General features: G+C 34.8%; 1 protein-coding gene across 2 annotated transcripts in view; it reads right to left on the reverse strand.

The window, feature by feature from the left end:
* Positions 1-11,617: 11,617 nt before the first annotated feature.
* The window catches only part of LOC143239494 (atrial natriuretic peptide receptor 1-like), a 46,700-nt gene continuing 37,481 nt past the window's right edge, over positions 11,618-20,836 (reverse strand). For both annotated transcript variants that reach the window (XM_076480610.1, XM_076480611.1), the window contains 4 exons: positions 18,209-18,383; positions 16,873-16,971; positions 14,115-14,206; positions 11,618-12,435 (listed from right to left, as the gene is read on the reverse strand). In XM_076480610.1, the coding sequence (XP_076336725.1) occupies positions 12,322-12,435; positions 14,115-14,206; positions 16,873-16,971; positions 18,209-18,383 (480 nt within the window). In that variant the 3' untranslated portion in view covers positions 11,618-12,321. The remainder of the gene's footprint in view (positions 12,436-14,114; positions 14,207-16,872; positions 16,972-18,208; positions 18,384-20,836) is intronic.

Here is a 20,836-nt window from a genome sequence, read left to right on the forward strand (position 1 = left end):
TTTAATGTGGCTATTTTTCAAAATTTATCAGTTTTCAAGTATCGTATTTTTCGACGTATAAGACGCCCCCCTATTTTCAAGCCTATCTTTAGGGGAAAAATATTTCTCACAGTTATCATTTATTTATTTGCCAACATCAGCATAATATTTTATTATTCTTTAAAATACTTCAAAGGTAGAGTCCATAATCAAATAAGATATGTTTTTTCATGCATTTACATCAAAACATTGTTTAATCATTATGAAAACTTTTAAGACCTTCTTTTGCATCACCGAATTCACTGAAAACAAGTTCTGAAAGTTCACTCTGGCTCTGCAGCCATCTTAGTGTGTACACTCCCCTCATATTTTGAACTTGCGTTAGCTGCCCGTTTTCTCGTGTTCTTTAAGGATATGACTCTAATGAATACCAGAGGCTTAGCCAAGAGGGGAAGTTGGAGGTTAAAATACCCCTCCCCCCATAGACCCAAACGTTTTAGACAAGTTCAGTTGCCACCTGTGAAGTTTCATAAAGATCCATGATTGCATGGCAGATAATTTCACACACAACAGATGGTCAAATGTTCTGATTGAACACTCTTTTAATGCAGCAAGTTTTGTCAGAACTAGAGAAATACAATCGAATATCTATGAAAGGCTCAAACGCCTGTTCGTTCTTGCCAGGACATCTACAACACAGTTTGGTTCAACTTTAATATCGCAGTAAATGTATAATGAGGCCAGGCCATTCAATCGATCTTCAGTGGTGGTATTTCTCAAATACGTTTTGAGTCTTCTGAGAATTGAAAACGAACGTTCCACTGAGCTCGTTGACACAGACAGCGGGGCAAATACTTTCAACGGTCTAGAAATTACTGGGAATATTTCTGCATTGCACATTGCATATGCATTTATGACATTTTTTGGTCTGTTGTTCGCAAGTAATGTGTACCAAACCTCAAGTTCACCTACTGCAGCGAGTGAAGTGTTGTTAATGTCAGCCTTGTATTTAATTTGGTCACATTGTTGTGCTGTAGGTTCTGACCGTTCTGTGGTAGATCCTGATGGTAGTAGGCACATGAAGTTTATAAGGAGAGTTTTGTGACTGGACATCCTTGGCATTATGATGTCAATTTGAAGCTCATTACACAAAGTTTGAGCCTCACAAAAGATGTTGTTAAATTCATTCATAGTATTATTTTTGAGTGAACGGATTAAATCTTCCACTATTTCTGCATGATGCATCGCAGTACCTAAATCAACGTTCTGTTGCTGCAGTAAGTTGCACAGATATAAACTAAAGGAAAACAATTTAGCAGTGGTAAGTAGAGTGATGATGAATTCTGGCTGTGTTATAGAACACAACAATTGATTGGCTTGCGTGGCAGAATCTCTGTCTTGCCAACCTGATATGGTCTCAAGGGCATCTGCAACTGTGTAGATTAATTCTAGAAAGACAATGACTGAGTCATGCCTCTCGACCCATCGAGTGGGGCAGAGACCTTTTAAACTTCTTTTTCGATTCAGGTGCTTTATTCTCCACCGAAAAAGCCAAAACGTGCTTTCGTTTGGGTGTATTGAGAAAGTTTACAATGCTAGAAATTACTCCCATGCAATTTCGCATAGGAACTTTTTTACAAGCATCAGAAATTGCCAAGTTCAGGGAATGGGCACTGCAGTGTACAGAGGGTGCAAGTGGGAATTTATCAGTTATGTGTCTCTGGACACCATTGAATTCCCCATTCATAGAAGTAGCACCGTCGTACCCTTGTTCTCCCAGGTAAGCCATGTCAATATCATATTTTGTCAGATTGGTTATGATAACATCAGCCAAGTTTCTACCTGTCACATCATGAACAGGTATAAATTGCAAAAAATCTTCTCTCATTGCAACAGAGTTGTCATTAGCATGCAAATTTTTAACACACAACAAAAACTGTTCACTGCCTAAAATATCTGTTGTTTTATTAGCTAATACTGATAAACACTTTGCAGCATTAACCCTGTTGACCAAAGCATCAAGAACATGAGTATTACAGGCATTGATGATTTTATTTTAAATTTGAGGACTCAGATACGTGGCATTCCTCTTTGTACTCTTAAGGCTTGCTGAAAGCTTGACATTACCTTTTGCCCTGTAGCGCAAAATTGCCGGAAAATTCCCATCATTATTGATGGGATCCTCATCAGTTTCACCAACAAATATTGGACCAGAATCATACTTTTCCCTCAAAGCTAAATCCTGTCTTCCACACAGCAATACAGTATCAATAATACGCATTAAATATTGCCGGCTCTGTTCAATTTCTTGCTTGTAAGTTGCATCAAGCTGCAAGTGCACAGATGTACTTGTGTTTACAACCGGTAGAAAATTGTTAGCTTTTTCTTTGCTGTCTTGGTATTATTGTTTCAATTTATGTGCCTCGAAGTCTTCAACAGCCTTCTTCCAGTTTGTGTATGGAATTTTCACAAGTTGTCCCAATTTCTGGCTTTCAACACCAGCACCATCAGGAGCAAAAAGATAGCAGTACTTGCAGAAAGCACCTTTTGCATGTTGACTGTAGAGTAGCCATCTCCACTGTGAAAGCCAACGATGCAGAGTGTTTGCATAATTTTTAATACAAAATTAATATAATAAGGAGTCGACTTACCTGTTTACCAATGCTGACATCATCATAAATCTAATTACCAATGTCCCAGATTGGACCTGAGGTAGTAGTGGAAGCAGTGGTAGAAGGCCACGGTGATGACTGTGACAATTCAGTTGACAATTCTGATTCAACCTGATCAGCTGCAGCAGATTGATCAGGTTCAGCCTCATGAATGGGTTTAAAGAACCCATGCAGTGTCTCTTGCTTTTTCAGGCTTGACATAGTGAATGATTGTTTATCGCAACTTCTGTTTGTTAACGTCACATTCACAGTACCACTGGCGCCATCTATAATTATCCACTATAGATGGCGCCAATAGTACTAGGTTAGTGCCATGGTGCTGCCAGCCTGCCAAGGTGCTACCCACTGTTTATTTGTCAAGTTAATTCTTGAAATCCAGGGAATCTGAACATACACTGTCCATGATATTTGAATACAGATTATAGACAAAACACATATATCTTGCACTCTCCTGAGTGACTCTATATTTTATATGTTTATGACAGAACTGTAGGCATACTTTGCTGGGCCTGATAACTTCAAGTTATATATTATATATATAGGCCTATATATTTATTTATGATTAAAAAAATAATGCAAACACCTCAGTGTGCCATTCTGAAATTTGCCAAACAAGTGGTCTCAGAATGCATAATTCAGGCTTTTCTTTTATGTTTTTATTAAAAAAATGTCCATGGAGGGGCATGTCCCCGGACCCCCCTAGCATGGCTTCGCGCCTGCGGCACTTGCATCAAGCACTCAAACTAACTTTCCCTCCCAATGGCCATTTCTGGCTACGCCCCTGGTGAGTACAATGTCTAATTTAATTTACATGCAAAAACGGCTCGTTTGGGTTGAGAAAATATTTTACATAGAATAGCGAACAACGTTTCGACCTCTTCGGTCATCGTTAGGTTCACTGACCGTTTTTGCATATAAATTTCTCAACAAGTGGGTTTCTCGACATCACTGATTAATGTCTAATTTAAGTTAAAGAAAGGTCGCTCTCACGGAACACTGTTCTACAGTTGTTTCTTATAAAACACATTTTAATTTTAGCGGTTCTTAAATAAGGACAGCTAAGTCTAAATCGTAGAGTTTAGTTTGTTCTGAATTTCGCGCAAAGCTGGAAGAGGACTATCTGCACTAGCCGTCCGCAATTTAGTGGTGTAAGACTGGAGGGAAGACATATAATCATCACTAACCATTGTTAACTGAGCTATTCTTTTACCTACGAGTAGTGGGAATGACTGTAACATATAACGCCCACATGGCTGAAAGGGCAATCATGTTCGGTGTAACAGGAATTCAAACCCAATACGTAATAGTTCTGATGAAAGAAAAGAAAAATAAAAGATTATCGAAATGTTAACTACAAACGAAAAGCTTAATACTTATATTGGTTTTTTATCGTACGAAATAACCAAGTAATCTTACACTGTTATTAACAGATTAAAACTATTTGTTTTCTGCGCAAAGCTACTCGAGGGCTATCTGCGCTAGCCGTCCCTAATTTAGCAGTGTAAGACTAGAGGGAAGGCAGCTAGTCATCACCACCCACCGCCAACTCTTAGGCTACTCTTTTACCAACAAATAGAGGGATTGACCGTCACATTATAACGCCCCACGGCTGAAAAGGCAAACATGTTTGGCGCGACGGCGATGCAACCCGCGACGCTCGAATTACGAATCGCACGCCTTAACCCTCCTGGCCATGCCGGGCGAGATTAAAACTCCAGCGAAAAGTATGGAGGTTTCTTGTGAAATTACAAAGTTCAACTATTTAATTTCAACAGATATAATGTGATTTTTTAGGTACTGTATAATGGAGTTTATTTTTTAGAACAAAGTGAAATTTTAAGTGGTTAAATTATTTTATATCATACAATTAGTTGATATTTTCTCTGGAGATTGAAATAATTGATGGCAGTACAGTTTTTAGTAAAGAATACAAGATTTATCTCTTTGGAATAATCGTAAATTTGTTAATTTATAGGATGAAATAAATGAAATAACGCTCTTTGCAAAAATAAGAAAGAAATACTAAGATATGTATCATAATATTTATATATATACGTCATAACCAAATACATACATATTTAAGGCTGAAAAGGGTAAATTCAAACATTTCAAAAATCGATATTAAATAGAGTAGCTAATAAAAATTTTCAAAGTTTGATCAAATCATTTTTCTACACCAATAATCGAATTAAGCGTTTTAAACGAAGAAATGAGCAATCATATATTGTGAACATTAAGGTTAAACAAATTGAAAAGTTAAAGATTCGCCAAAGAAAAGTAAAAGCTTATTCATTTACACTTTCCTGAGATGACAGATATTTTTTTACAATATACTGAACTTAATTTGTGCAACAGTAAAAAAAGCAAAACTGAATGTAATCAGAGTTTTGTCTAACTCTCATTGGTCTTACCTGCAAAAGTTTGAATGACATGGCATATAAAACTGGTTAAAATTTTGCTTAAATAATTTAACCAAAATTTTTATTATCTTTGAACTGATTTCATGTATGCATTAGAACGATTACCACACATCATAAAATCAATTATATTTATCATAGAACATGAAATATTATTCATTTGCTTTTTATGCAATTATTTTTGTTGTTTTCAAGTTTAACTTCTTTCTGTGAGAAGCATTAGCTTCATATTAAAATGCATGTTTAAATTTTACAGTTATTTACCGAACACACAGTACAGTTGTGTATCATTTTAATAATTTTATAAAAATTATTAAAAATTCGTTAGCTGTGCGAGTTAATTATTTCGTGGTAATTTATGTTTTTTTAAGCAAACAAAATTTTACTAAACTCATTTGAAAACATTTTTGGAGTTCATCAGAAAATCAACCATTTCCAAAATCCACGGATATTACTGCAGTAACTTATTAATATGAGCTCCATCTTCGAAAACGACATTCCAAAAGTTTTACGTAATCGCAGAAAGCATTCAATTATTCAAATAATTTAAATTTAAAAATTAGAAGGCATCCACCTTTTGGTTGAGGAACAGTTTAGTTTTTAACACAAGAGTAAGAACAAATTGTATATATAACAAAAGCAAAAAATATAACTATTGTTTTGTTAAGCATGGTAAATAAGCATAGTATGTAACAGTAAAATATAAGGTTAAACTAATATGCAAGTAACAATAAAAACAATTCTTAAGGTTTTACACTCCTAACTTTATAATATGTTGCAGGAGAATAGAAACAAATCATTTATCATTCATTAATAAATGTCTGTTAGATAAATCCTAGCCCGGCATGGCCAGGTGGGTTCAAGCTCATACTCGTAGTCTGAGGGTGGCTGGTTTGAATTCCCGTCGTTCCAACTGTGCTCGCCTTTCCAGCCGTGGGGGCGTTATAACGTGACGGTCAATCCCATTATTCGTTGTTAGAGTAGTCGTCCAAGAGTTGGCTGTGGGTGGTGATGACTAGCTGCCTTCCCTCTATTCTTAGACTACAAAATGACGGACAGATAACCCTCGTGTAGCTTTGCGCGATATAAAAAAAACAACAACAAACAAGATAAACCCTATCGTCTACACACGTTACTTAAAACGTAGCTACAGACGAGAGTTATTCGTGTTTAGTTTGTTAGATACATGTTACGAAAACTGTCCAGCTTAAACTTAACAACTTTTAATTTCCCTTACCAAGAAAACAGTCTATTTCCAACATGTGGAAAACGTTTGCTAATTTCAAAACTAGATTTTTTTATAAAATTAAAATATTCTAACACATTTTAGAAACTTATTACATATAGAACTTCATGTGTGTCTGTGTTTGTTTTATAGCAAAGCCACATCAGGCCATCTGTTGTGTCCACCATGGTGAATCGAACTACTGATTTTAGCGTTGCAAATCCAAAGACTCATCGCTTTGACAGCGGGGACAAATTTCATATGTACAATTAAAATCAGTGAGCGAAATTATTACTTTATTTGCTACGATTCTTTTATTTTTCTTTTTCTATGTTTCGTAATGCTGAAGATAATTTTAAATAACTTGTAGTCAAAGCAGCTGGTATGTTTGGTTGTTAATAACGAAGAATTGGAATCATAAATATAAAGTGAAATCACTCAAATTTTAAACCAGAGATATTTTCGTATTTTGCTTTGAGTATAATAAAATTTAGTCTTAACAAATAATATCAAATTCAATAGCTTTAGCATGGGTGAGCGGGTACCTCTGAACCTAAAATATGGAATTGATTATTCATATACCCATTTTCACTTGACATTCATTCGCAAAAAATCTACTATTCAATTATATGTACATATATATATATGTATGCATGTGTGTGTAAAATTTATTAAAGAACTTTGCCTTTTCTTTTGCCTTCGTTAGGGTAGATTGTCTTATTATGCGATAATCTTGAAATTAATTGAAAACATCCTTCAATGACCACTTTTAAAGTTGAAACATGGTACAGTTTTTTTTTTTTTTCGCGCAAAGCTACACGAGAGCTATCTGCGCTAGCCTTCCCTAATTTAGTAGTGTAAGACTAGAGGGAAGGCAGCTAGTCATCACCATTCACTGCCAACTCTTGAGATACTCTTTTACCAAAGAATAGTGGGGTTGACCGTCACATTATAATGCCCTCATGGCTGTACGGAGGAGCATGTTTGGTGTGATGGGGATTTAAACTCGCGACCCTCAGATTACAAGTCAAGTGTCTTAACCACCTGGCAGGCCCGACATGGCTAGGTGGTTAAGGAGTTGGACTCGTAATCTGAGGGTCGCAGATTCGAATCCCCATCACACCAAACATGCTCGTCCTTTCAGCCATGGGGGCGTCATAATTCACGATCAATCCCACTATTCATTGGTAAAAGACTAGCCAAAGAGTTGGCAGTTGGTGGTGATGACTAGCTGCTTTCCTTCTAATTTTACACTGCTAAATTAGGGACGGCTAGCGCAGATAGTCATCGTGTAGCTTTTAGCGAAATTTAAAAACAACAACAACATCTGGCCATGCTGGGCGTAACATGGTAGAGGCGTGTCTATTTAATATTTCAGTTCTTATCACAAGCAATTTTATAAACAGCTGGCTTATTCTTGTCATTTTACATTGTTAAGATTGAAATTAAATACTTTCTATTTTTAACATTAGGTGTTTGTTAGAAGCTTTAATTAAGTGAAATTCGAATTTTTTAAAATAAATATATGTGTGTATATATATACACATAATATTTTTGATTTTCTTTCAGGATTATTTTCCATTTTCTTTCGAAAACTATGATGTCAGTAAAAATTGTAGACGAAGGGTAGATAGACGAAAAATACCTATATTTGTAAAATAAAATAGAACGTGCGACACAGTTACACACATAAATAAATATTTATTTAATATACATCATATTTATTAGATAATGAAGGTCAAAACATTAAAATACTGTTACTTCAAAATAATTTTTGTTTGTGACATTTAATTATTACGGGCACCACTGACATTTGGGTTGTTTAACAGTGTAATGAGCATAATTAGATACGCTGCTGGGGGTTACTCCCCTGAAAGTACTTTCACTATTCGTATTCTTAATGTATTATACAAATTTTGTTTTTGATCAATCCTGTATTTAATATTTTTAAAATATTATCCTTTTTTATATTCCCTATAAAAGTTAGCTAAATGTTAAGAGGGCGCCGTAGTAGTTTTTTTCTACCAGTGCCTTAGAAATCCTGGAGTAAGTCGTGAAGTACGAATATTCTTAAGTAATATGTTTGAAATACGTAAACTCTAGCCATCTCTGCTATACTTTTATAGACTCAGAGATTTTACTAGTTGTGGCAGATATTTGTTTTGGTAAAAGTACAAAAGATATTATTCAAGTATTTTTTTTTTTTACTTGTTAGTGTTTACGTAATAGAAATAAGCCAAACGAACTGAAAATTACCAAATGTATTTATTCAGTCCAGTATGACTTCACAACAGTCTATACTGCTCTATTACCAGTGTTTATCATACTGTAATAACAACTATTCGTTATGACTTATTTAAGATACGAATAGCAGAGTTAAAATGGTTAATTTTAAACTTTGTAATGTATTCAGATAATGAACTCTGTAAGTTATTGAAGCTATCCTGAAATTTTACACATTAATGATTCTAAAGTCGTAAATGATGGACCAACTAACAAAGTTTAATAATAATAAAGTCGTCAATAATTAGCCAACTCATTTTAGTAATCGTTAAGTGGCCCATGGTGCGTCAACTAACGAAGTTTAATAATTGTAAGGTCGTCATTGATGAGCCAATTCAGTTTAATGACATAAAGTGAAATAAAGTATTTATACCTCATACACATCTTTCCAAGCATGAGCTATATATTAAGCTCTGAATATTAATACAACACATCATTAGACATACTTGTGATTTAAGGTTGGGCGTCTATAACATGTACACTACATCATTCTTTTCAAAGTAAGGTTTAGTAATTCAGATCGTTTGAAATATTTTTGTGATAAAGAAATAATACGTCTTAATGAAATAAGTAACCAATAGAAAAACATTCTTTTAACACAAGCATTTGGTGAATCAATTTTCAGGCATGCTAAGGCCTATTGTGTTTAGTTAAGTATATGGAAAAATTTTCGCTACCACCTCACACATAGATTTCAGTAACTTTTACCTAATTCTACCAATTTTGGAAGTAAATAGGTATTTAAAATATATCAAGAAGGCTACGAAAATATAATTGGTCAATTTAAAAAAGAACGAGCAAATCGTCAGTTATTATTACTAACAGAACGATAACATTTGTAACATAAGTTGTAAAAAGTAACTTTTACAAGTTTGTTTCTAAACAGAGAGATAATAAACGATATTTGTAAGAAAAATAACCATTTAAGTTTTTTGGTAGTAAATTTTGGAATATATTTGTCATCAACAGAGGGATGTTACACGAAGGTTTAGTTTAAATTTGCTCAAATAATGACATTTTCGTTTTCAAGACAACCAGACGAAAGTTTACAACAATTTTAATAGAGAAACAGCTTAATAGAATGTGATTGACATGAGATAATTTAAGTAGGAAATTTTGATAAAAAAAAGATGGTGATAGAGTGTTAGTGGTAGATTGGAACGAAATCCAAAATCGTTAAGAAATTTCTAACATTTGTGAATGAAAAACGACAGTAAAATGATCCCCAACTTAAGACTAAAATTATTTATAAAGTACCTTTTTATCATTAATCTGTGAATATATAAACTGAAAATAAAATATTTGAAATATGTACAAATGTAAATAAATACAATATCATATTAAGTATAGGTAACAAAATTCAATCTTCAAACTGTTTCCCAAACTAAAATTATGTACAACGAAAACTACTTTGGAATTGCAAACGATCTTGATTTGTTATCTGCCAGTTTATGTAAAGGTTACTGTTGTTTGATTTTATTATTTGTTCTAAATAAATATCAATGTTATTTGACTATGTCACTTTACATCATGTTGTTTAACTCTGTTCGCTGTGTTACTCTATATTAATGTTGTTTGACTGCATTGTAATTGTAACTTTACATCATTGTTGTTTAACTGTGTTCCCATTGTTACTTTATATTAATGTTGTTTGACTGTGTTGTATTTGTAACTTTACATCATGTTGTTTAACCCTGTTCACATTGTTACTTTATATTAATGCTGTTTGACTGTGTTGTATTTGTAACTTTACATCATTGTTGTTTAACGCTGTTCATCATACTACTTTATATTAATGTTGTTTGACTGTGTTGTATTTGTAACTTTACATCATTGTTGTTTAATTCTGTTCATCATGCTACTTTATATTAATGTTGTTTGACTGTGTTGTATTTGTAACTTTACATCATTGTTGTTTAATTCTGTTCATCATACTACTTTATATTAATGCTGTTTGACTGTATTGTATTTGTAACTTTGCATCATTCTGTTTAACTCTGTTCACATTGTTACTTTATATTAATGTTGCTTGACTGTGTTGTATTTGTAACTTTAGATCATGTTGTTTAACTCTGTTCATATTGTTACTTTATATTAATGTTGTTTGACTGTATTGTATTTGTAACTTTACATCATTGTTGTTTAATTCTGTTCATCATACTACTTTATATTAATGCTGTTTGACTGTGTTGTATTTGTAACTTTGCATCATTTTGTTTAACTCTGTTCACATTGTTACTTTATATTAATGCTGTTTGACTGTGTTGTATTTGTAACTTTACATCATTGTTGTTTAACGCTGTTCATCATACCACTTTATATTAATGTTGTTTGACTGTATTGTATTTGTAACTTTACATCATTGTTGTTTAATTCTGTTCATCATACTACTTTATATTAATGCTGTTTGACTGTGTTGTATTTGTAACTTTACATCATTGTTGTTTAATTCTGTTCATCATACTACTTTATATTAATGTTGTTTGACTGTGTTGTATTTGTAACTTTACATCATTGTTGTTTAATTCTGTTCATCATGCTACTTTATATTAATGTTGTTTGACTGTGTTGTATTTGTAACTTTACATCATTGTTGTTTAATTCTGTTCATCATGCTACTTTATATTAATGCTGTTTGACTGTGTTGTAATTTTAACTTTACATCATTTTTGTTTAATTCTGTTCACATTGCTACTTTATATTAATGTTGTTTGACTGTGTTGTATTTGTAACTTTATATCATTGTTGTTTAATTCATCATCATGCTGTTTATATTAATGTTGTTTGACTGTATTGTATTTGTAACTTTACATCATTGTTGTTTAACGCTGTTCATCATACTACTTTATATCAATGGTGTTTGACTGTGTTGTATTTGTAACTTTACATCATTGTTGTTTAACGCTGTTCATCATACTACTTTATATTAATGGTGTTTGACTGTGTTGTATTTGTAACTTTACATCATTGTTGTTTAACGCTGTTCATCATACTACTTTATATCAATGGTGTTTGACTGTGTTGTATTTGTAACTTTTAACGCTGTTCATCATACTACTTTATATTAATGCTCTTTGACTGTGTTGTATTTGTAACTTTACATCATTGTTGTTTAACGCTGTTCATCATACTACTTTATATCAATGGTGTTTGACTGTGCTATATTTATTAAATAGTACAGACATAATTTTTTATACTGTACCTGCTGCTCTATATTATTACTGAGATTTGACAGTATTCCTTATCATACATAAACGTCCTTTGACTTTTATTATTACTTTAGTTTGATGTACTTGTTACTTTATATCAACGTTGTTTCGTTGTGCTGTCTTTGTTGCTTATTATAACTGTTGCTTAAAACTGCTATACATATCGCTTAATACGAAAGTTGCTTGAGTGTGTTCTCCTTGTCGCTAAATAGAAACGTTGACTGAGTATGCTGTACTTAATGCACAAACCTTGCTTCTATGCTGTATTTGTTAAAACATAATATCAAGTTATTTGTCTATGCTACACTTTTATACCAATGGTGTTAGGTCATGTTGCATTAGCTATTTTACATTAAATATATCCAAACCTGTTGTACTACTTATTAATCTGTATCAACGTTGTATTACAGTAGTGTACTGGTTTACTATAATTAACTGTATTTGACTGTGCTGTATGGAAATAATTATTTCTTGAAAACCATATCTGTAGAATAATAATATTTAAAATACAGTCTGGTTCTTTTCACTAACACGTCTCAGTCGGACATCTCCATTATCTCCCGCTTTACACGTTGAAGAAACTGCTCATTGGTTTCTAAGACACCACTGGTTTCTCCTTCCAGCCAGTAGGTAAGTATTTTCCCCTTGCCCTATTGGAAGACATTAGGTTACATTATTGTTTGACGTACTCTAGTTAACAGTTCGTTAGCAAGTGGAACATCAACAGAACGTTATTTTACGTATGAAGTAACATCGTAAATTATTTTTTGTAACGTGAAATACAATACTGTCTATATTTATAGATTTTTATGGTGCATGAGTGTTCCTAGTTAAAATATAACACAGTTTAGTTACTATGTTAACCCAGTAGTAATCCGATACTTAACATTAAACAGTAGAGTATTTCAAGTAACTCTTTATTTTAATGTGTTACAAATTCATGAAAAATTACCTTTAAGTTAACTGATATCTAACATTTACTCACACAGAACAGACTTATTTCAAGAACACAGGTTCTCTTGGATAGTTGATGACTATAAATATATCTCAGAATATTAACTATTTTTATGTCATGAGTATAAATCTCACGACAAAATCTGGTCTTTGCTTTGTTACTTAGACATTTCGGAACTGCTTGTCGCGACGCACGCTCTATTTAAGACAGTTAACGATTGTTTGTTTGTCGAGTTTCACTCAAAGCTATCCGAGGTCAATTTTGATGTGATAAACCAGTCAACGTCACTAATTATCGGTTTCAGGGTTACCTTTTTCAGATTGAACTGTGCAATTGCACCGTCACGAGCTAATATAACGTCCCCACTGCTCTAAAGTGCAGGTTGTAGTTATATATGGTGGCAATGGGACGCGAACTATGGTCATTAGAGAAGTGTTTATAGTATATTAACACTGGCTAGCTGGAGAGAGGAAACGGTACATTGGGTTGAAGAAGCCGAAACATGGCCGATAAAACCTTTCGACAGTTATACGTCACTCAACTTGTGGAACGTGATGTCATTTATTACGCTAACAATGTTAAACGTTTTTGACATGCGACTTAAAAGGTATTATTGTATACCTTTCAGGGGTGCCTTCCACTTTTCACGGAATATGTACTTGTACAGTTCAATGCCGCAAAATAAAGACAAAAAACTAATGACCACTAAACTTTATTTTGATAACTTACGTGATTATTAAAACAAAATTTTCTCAGTTTCTTAACTTAGATACAACAAATGTTTTATTTTTCTTTTAAAGATAGACACAAAAGAACACAATGAGCTATCTGGCTTCTAGCATTGGAAGTTCTCAGACATTCCGCTGGATCCAGTGGGGGGGGGGAGACAAAAATATTTTTTGTAGTATATTATGGTATAGTTCTCTACAACTTGGAATCTTCTAAAATTATTTTTGTTTGTAAAAAACAAAACAAAAAGTATTCCAATTACTACTTAGTGTGCCCGGCATGGCCAAGCGTGTTAAGGCGTGCGACTCGTAATCTGAGGGTCGCGGGTTCGAATTCCTGTCGCACCAAACATGCTCGCCCTTTCAGCCGTGGGGGCGTTATAATGTGACAGTCAATCCCACTATTCGTTGGTAAAAGAGTAGCCCAAGAGTTGGCGGTGGGTGGTGATGACTAGCTGCCTTCCCTCTAGTATTACACTGCTAAATTAGGGACGGCTAGCACAGATAGCCCTCGAGTAGCTTTGTGTGAATTTCAACAACAACTACAACTATTTGGTGTTTTAATATGTTTTATAACTGAAGAATAATTTAGTTCTGTTTACTTTTGACGTTAAATTTGTCCACGTGTTTTAAAACAACCACATACCTTTACTTCTACTTCTCCTCTCACTGAAATAACGAACGTTCGGAACGTTTCTAAAATAGCTTTAGACGTTGGACTAACGTGAATTTTGTTTGCTGAAAGGAAACGTAACACAATGGTTGAACTAACATGTTAACGTTTCATTAAAACGAATCAGTTCTCTAAGTTAAATTGAAAACATTACTACTAAACAAAAAGATGGAAAAAGAAAGCGGTTAGAATCATCACAGAATAAGTTAAGAGGGACGTAATTCATTTTGTCACTTCTTAAATTAACGTCCCTTTTAATTTTGTTATTGACGAAAGAGTGGAAAAGCATTGTTCATAGTCGAGACGACCAAACTTTCAACCGGCATGGCCAGGTGCTAAAGGTACTCGAATCTTAATTTGAGGGTCGCTGGTTTGAATCTCCGTCACACCAAACATGCTTGCCCTTTCAGCCGTAAGGGCGTTATAATGTACGGTCAATCTCACAATTCGTTGGTAACAGAGTGGCCCAAGAGTTGGCGGTGGGTGGTGATGACTAGCTGCCTTCCCTCTAGTATTACGCGTACACTGCTAAATTAGGGACGGCTAGCGCAGATAACCTAGCTTTGCGCGAAATTCAAACCAAATCACACTTTTAAAAATATGGCATAAATTTAGTATTTAAAAAGTATTTGTTTCTCTGTTTGTTCATTTAATCCTGAGGGGGGGATACAGATTTTGTTGAGGGATTTATTTCTGCTTGCTCTTTATTTTGAAAAAGAAAATCGTTGCTAGATTAATAATTTAAATGGTTCGAAATCGCAGAAATGTGTGTCTGTGTATGTGTTTTCTTATAGCAAAGTCACATCGGGCTATCTGCTGAGCTCACCGAGGGAAATCGAACCCCTGATTTTAGCGTTGTAAATCCGTAGACTTATCGCTGTACCAGCGGGGGCAACACAGAAATAAGCCACTCTTCAACATTTATTATACATTGATTGTTTTGTTTTTGGTATTAATCACAAAACTACACAATTGTCTATCCGTGCTCTGCCCACCACAAGTATCGAAATCCAGCTGTGCCACTGGGGGACATTGTAGATTGAATTCAGAGTTTTAGGTTCCACTTTTCTGTATTTGAAAAATAGATAATTTAGGTAATTATCGTTAAAGAAGAATAATAACAACCAAGAAGCTGTGTGATTTTGATCTTAAAGACAATTTGTTTTGTTTTTTTTGTTTTTTTTAATTTCGCGCAAAGCTACACAAGGGTATATTGTGCTAGCCGTCCCTAAGTTAGCAGTGTAAGACTAGAGGGAAAGCAGCTAGTCATTACCACCCTCCACCAACTCCTGAGCTACTTTTTTATCAATAAATAGTGGGATTGACCGTCACATTATAACGTTTGGTGTGACGGGGATTCGAACCAGCGACCCTCAGATTACGCGTGGAGTGCCCTAACCACCTGGTCATACCTTTAAAGATAATAGATGAGCAATATGAACATTTCAATATCACTATTTCATCATAACTATTCATGAACATTTTTTCTCACGCGAAAATTCCTAAAATGTTTTAAAAGATTAACAAAAAAAATTCACTACGCAAATATTTATCTTATTTATAATAATCTTGAAAATAAATATATTATATTAAATTACCGTGAACTGGTAGTTAAACATTACGTATGTAAGAATGATTTACCTAGCCGAGACGAAGTAAGAAAGCCTCCCAGACCGAGAAGTTTTTCAAGTTTTTGTGAATGGTTCATCATAGAGAGATAGATCTGAAAAATTATTGTTTCATATACTGCAGTGACCTGGCATGGCCAAGCGTGTTAAGGCGTTCGACTCCTAATCCGATGGTCGTGGGTTTGAATCCCCGTCGCACAAAACATGCTTGCCCTTTCAACCGTGGGGGCGTTATAATGTGACGGTCAATCCCACTATTCTTTGGTAACAAGAGTAGCCCATGAGTTGGCGGTGGGTGATGACGACTAGCTGCCTTCCTTTTAGTCTTACACTGCTAAATTAGGGAAGGCTAGCACAGATAGCCCTCTAGTATCTTTGTGCGAAATTCAAAACAAACAAAATCATATACTGCAGTATAGGATTGTTTGTTTCTTTTGAACTTCGTGCAAAGTTATGAGAAGCCTATTTGTGTTATCGTCCCATATTTAGCAGTGTAGGACTAGAGGAAAGACAGCTAGTGGGCTACTCTTTTACCAACGAATAATGGAATTGACCCACGGCTGAAAGGGCGAGCATGTTTGCTGTGATAGGAATTCGAACCTGCGACCCTCGGAATATGAGTCGAACGCCCTAACCACGTAGCCATGTCGGTCCTACAATGTGGGGGGATAAAATAGAAGATTTTATAAGAGAAGAATGAAAATGGCGGAAAGCCTGAAGGCTTACAACGTTAGAAACCGGGTTTCTTAATACGTGGTGGTCCCACAGTAATTCTTCGTTTAGTTCTGTGCTTAAATAAAAACAAATAAAACAAATACATCAGTATTATAATTATTTATATTTACTTCTTTCGACAAATCCTTTGAAATGTTTAAATATTGATTTTAGTTTGATTGTTGTTAAGCCTAAAGCTACACCATTGGCTATATGTGCTCTGACAACTATGAGTATTGAAACCCGATTTTTAGCGTCGTAAACTTACACTGAGCTGTTGGGGTTATTAAGGATGCAATACATGTTTTAAAATATGATTTTTGTTGGCATTAAATCATTAATATCGCATGACAGGGCCATGTTTCCAGCTCCTATTGAAGAAACCTTACCTTCTCCATTGCTTTCCATGCGAGATGCAGTATTAACAGTGTCACCAAATAGGCAGTAACGTGGCATCTTTAGGCCTACCACACCAGCAGCACACGAACCTGTAATGACACTTGTATTTTACCTCAAAGAACATGATATTGAATCAGGCCTAATATAAAACTTTGGAATCAGAAACAACGGGTAAACGCTAAAATAAAATACATTCCTTATCATTTTTGTCTATCTTCTTTGAAACTGATCTGATACATGATTCTATCAAGAAAGTGTATCTGTTCAACTTCCATTACATTTGGTATATTGAAGGTTACTGCCGACGAAGCAATTGATTTAGTACCAGAGCTGGTCAGACGACATGACATATATTCCAGAATGCTAGCCTAAATGCTATATACTTGTTCTATACTTGAGACGAGTAAAGTACATGGCACCAAAAATGGTATAGAGCACAAAGCTTTTTGTGATGGATTTATTATTATATATTTATTTTAATATAGATGTTTGTTTCAGTTAAATATATATTTATAAATGCATGTAACTTATACCATTAAATGTGTATTGCGAAATTCCCGCCTGTTTACTGAATATGTAGAAGATTCTCGAGCGTAAGAATCAACAATGTACATAAGTATATAAATACTAGTATTGTTGCATTAGCTGAAATTTCTAGAAAATCTCATCTCAAACTTATAAACGCAATGCCATAAGAGACAGTTTATTTTGGTGGGTTATGGCAGTTGGTACACTACAAAACTCGAAAGCTGTAACTGTGATTAACGCTTATTAATGGGAAAACTATAGATATTTGACCAGGAACGTATATAGATTTCGAACATTACAAACCGTTTAACCTCAGTGTGTTAGCTTCGGACGTTCGTATTTTTTACGAAGACATTAAATATCTTCGCCAGAAAAAAATGAACTTTTAGGGGTGTGAGGCTAATCAAGCTAACTAGCTTAAGCGAGGTGTGACAATATCAACTCTGAACTGATTTATTCGTCGATGACCAGGGTCGTCGATAAAGTATTCAGTTCTGGACCAGGTATAAGAATCGGTATTGTCTGTAAGTTTGTAAAAAAAAACTTGCATATAAACCATCATTTGTAATAACTATTAGTAATAACTGTTATTATAAATTGTATTGTCTTTTTAGTTTATATATTAAAATGTATTTATGTTAAAAAAAGAAAATTGTGTGTATCAATCTTGTTAGCAAATATAATAAATTTAATAATTTCTAAATTAAAATTTCCGGCTATTTGAAATAGTAATACACAATGTTCGTAACATAATGAATCGGGGACTTGTCCGAAATAAATATGCAACACAAATCTCACCAGTGTGCATTCCTATTCTGATTTGCAGTGTTCGTTCTGGACGATGACGGATCTTAAAATTACGAATGGCTTCTCTAAGCGTTATGGACATGCGTGCAATCTCTCGTGCGTGTTCATTTCCGTTTGAAACCGGAAGTCCTGACACGACCATGTAAGCGTCACCGATAGTCTCAACCTGGAAAATATGGATAAATGAAGGGTGATGTAAAATTTATTCTAAATAGATTGAGAGAACTGTAGGAAGAAACATCTGAAGTGTAAAGAAATGTCTAAATGAATTCCCTTAGTTTGAAAATTTGGATGTCTGTTGTTAATGCACACCTGTAGAAACCAAAAAAAAAAAAAAAAAGGCTCACCTGAAAGGAGTGTGAGAAACATTCCAATTCTGAAATGAGGATCCATTACGTTTCTTAATCTCATGGTATTGCCATACTGTGTGTGTTCCTTTACATTACTTGATGTAATCCTCATTTATCCAAATCTTGGAGACAAGGATACCTGGTTCATCTACTCTATTGCACTCCGTTTAGCCCACAAACTATAATTAAATTAGATCATAAAACTTCTAACTAGAATTTTTCCCTTTATGTGTTTTAATGTTGTTGTTTGGAATTAAGCACAAAGCTACACAAAGGGCGATATGTGTTCTGCCCACCATGAGTATTAAAACCCGGTTTTTAGCGTTGTAAGACCGCAGACATACTGCTGAGCCACTGGGGGCATGCTCTAATGTCCTTAAATAATTTAACTGAATGTTTATGTGTGATGACATACATTGCCGTCTTTCACAATTAACTAGTAAATATCTTGTATGCAACACATTAAATAGACTGCATAAAGTATTTTGAAGTAAATCTATGTTCCTGCCCTTCAGAGGGACAAACTAGGTTCGTAACCTGAGCTGACTCGAGGTTATTGATATAACCTTTTTCGACTCCAAGCTATGAAGGTTAGGAGCTCACCACTATAAGGTAATATTGTGTTAATATACGAACCAACTCTCCCGCGTGTCTAAAACTTTGGTCGATAGAATAGTTCCCCTCTAACAACGTTTAGCTCTAATGAATTTATCAAAAATAGTCTCTAATATAACAATGACTTTTAAATTAGTGAAACGTTTTGTGATGTATACGTATACACTCCTGGCCAAAATCTTAAGGCAAATGAACATAAAGAAAAAAATATGCATTTTGCGTTGTTAGAATCAACCACTTATTTGAGTGGAGCTTCGAAAGATGAAAAAAAGAAAATGGAAAAAAACCAACTTTTTTTAGCATTTAATAGGGAAAATGTGAACACTATGAAATTAGCCTAAATACTAGCTGATCAAAAGTTTAAGACCATACTGAAACGAAGCGTTAATCGGTAAACACGTAACGAAATTTAGTCATTTGTGTTCAAGCATTAGCGTTGTCAACATCTCCAACTGACATCTCCTGTGTCACATTGGGTAAAAACATGGCAAAGGCTAAAAAGTTCACAGAGTTTGAACGTGACAGAATTGTCGAGCTGTAAAAGCAAGTCTCTCGCAACGTGCCATCGCTGGTGAGATTGGGCATAGTAAAACTGCTGTTGCAAATTTTTTAAAAGACCCTGAGGGATATGGAACGAGAATTTCAAGTGGTCGGCCGAAGAAAATTTCGCCGGCGTTGAGCAGGAAGATTCGACAAGTTGTTCGGCAAGACACCAGTCGATCGTCGAACCATATTAAGGCCCTTACGGACGCAGAATGCAGCTCAAGAACAATAAGACGGCATCTACGAGAGAAAGGCTTAAAAAACCGGAAACGTCTTCAGAGGCCACGCCTTCTTCCACACCACGAAACACCACGGTTAAACTTTGCTGAGAAGCACCAAACACAGAACATTGAAAAGTGTGAGAATGTTTTGTTCTCTGATGAGAAAAAATTTAACCTGGATGGTCCAGATGGTTTCCAACGTTACTGGTACGATAAGAATATCCCACCGGAGACATTTTTTACACGGCACATGAAGAAGATTCCATCATGATCTGGGGTGTTTTCTCCTTCCAAGGAACAATAGAGCTTCAGGTTATACAGGAGCGTCAAACAGTAGCTGGCTACATTGGCATGTTGGAGAGAGCATCCTTATTAACGGAAGGCCCTCGCTTGTGTGGAAATGACTGAATCTTTCAGCAGGACAACGCTGCAATCCACAATGCTCGCAGGACAAAGGACTTTTTCATGGCGAATAACGTGATTCTTTTGGACCATCCAGCGTGTTCGCCCGATCTGAACCCCATTAAAAATGTTTGGGGGTGGATGGCAAGGGAAGTCTATAGAAATGGACGTCAATTCCAAACAGTGCATGATCTTCGTGAAGCCATTTTCATCACTTGGAATAACATTTCGGTCAGCCTTCTGCAAACGCTTCTATCGATCATGCCAAAGCGAATGTTTGAAGTTATTCGCAATGACGGCCGTGCAACTCACTACTGAGACCTTTTGTTGGGCATTTCCTACCTCTCTTTTAGGACTTCCTTGTGGTATGGTTTTAAACATTTGACCAGCTAGTATTTAGGCTTATTTCATAGTGTTCACATTTGCCCTATTAAATGGTAAGAAGTTTTTATTTTTATTTTCCCTTTTCTTATTTTCATCTTTCGAAG

Source organism: Tachypleus tridentatus, chromosome 13 (genome assembly GCF_004210375.1).
Source record: "Tachypleus tridentatus isolate NWPU-2018 chromosome 13, ASM421037v1, whole genome shotgun sequence".
NCBI classification, from domain to species: Eukaryota; Metazoa; Arthropoda; class Merostomata; order Xiphosura; family Limulidae; genus Tachypleus; species Tachypleus tridentatus.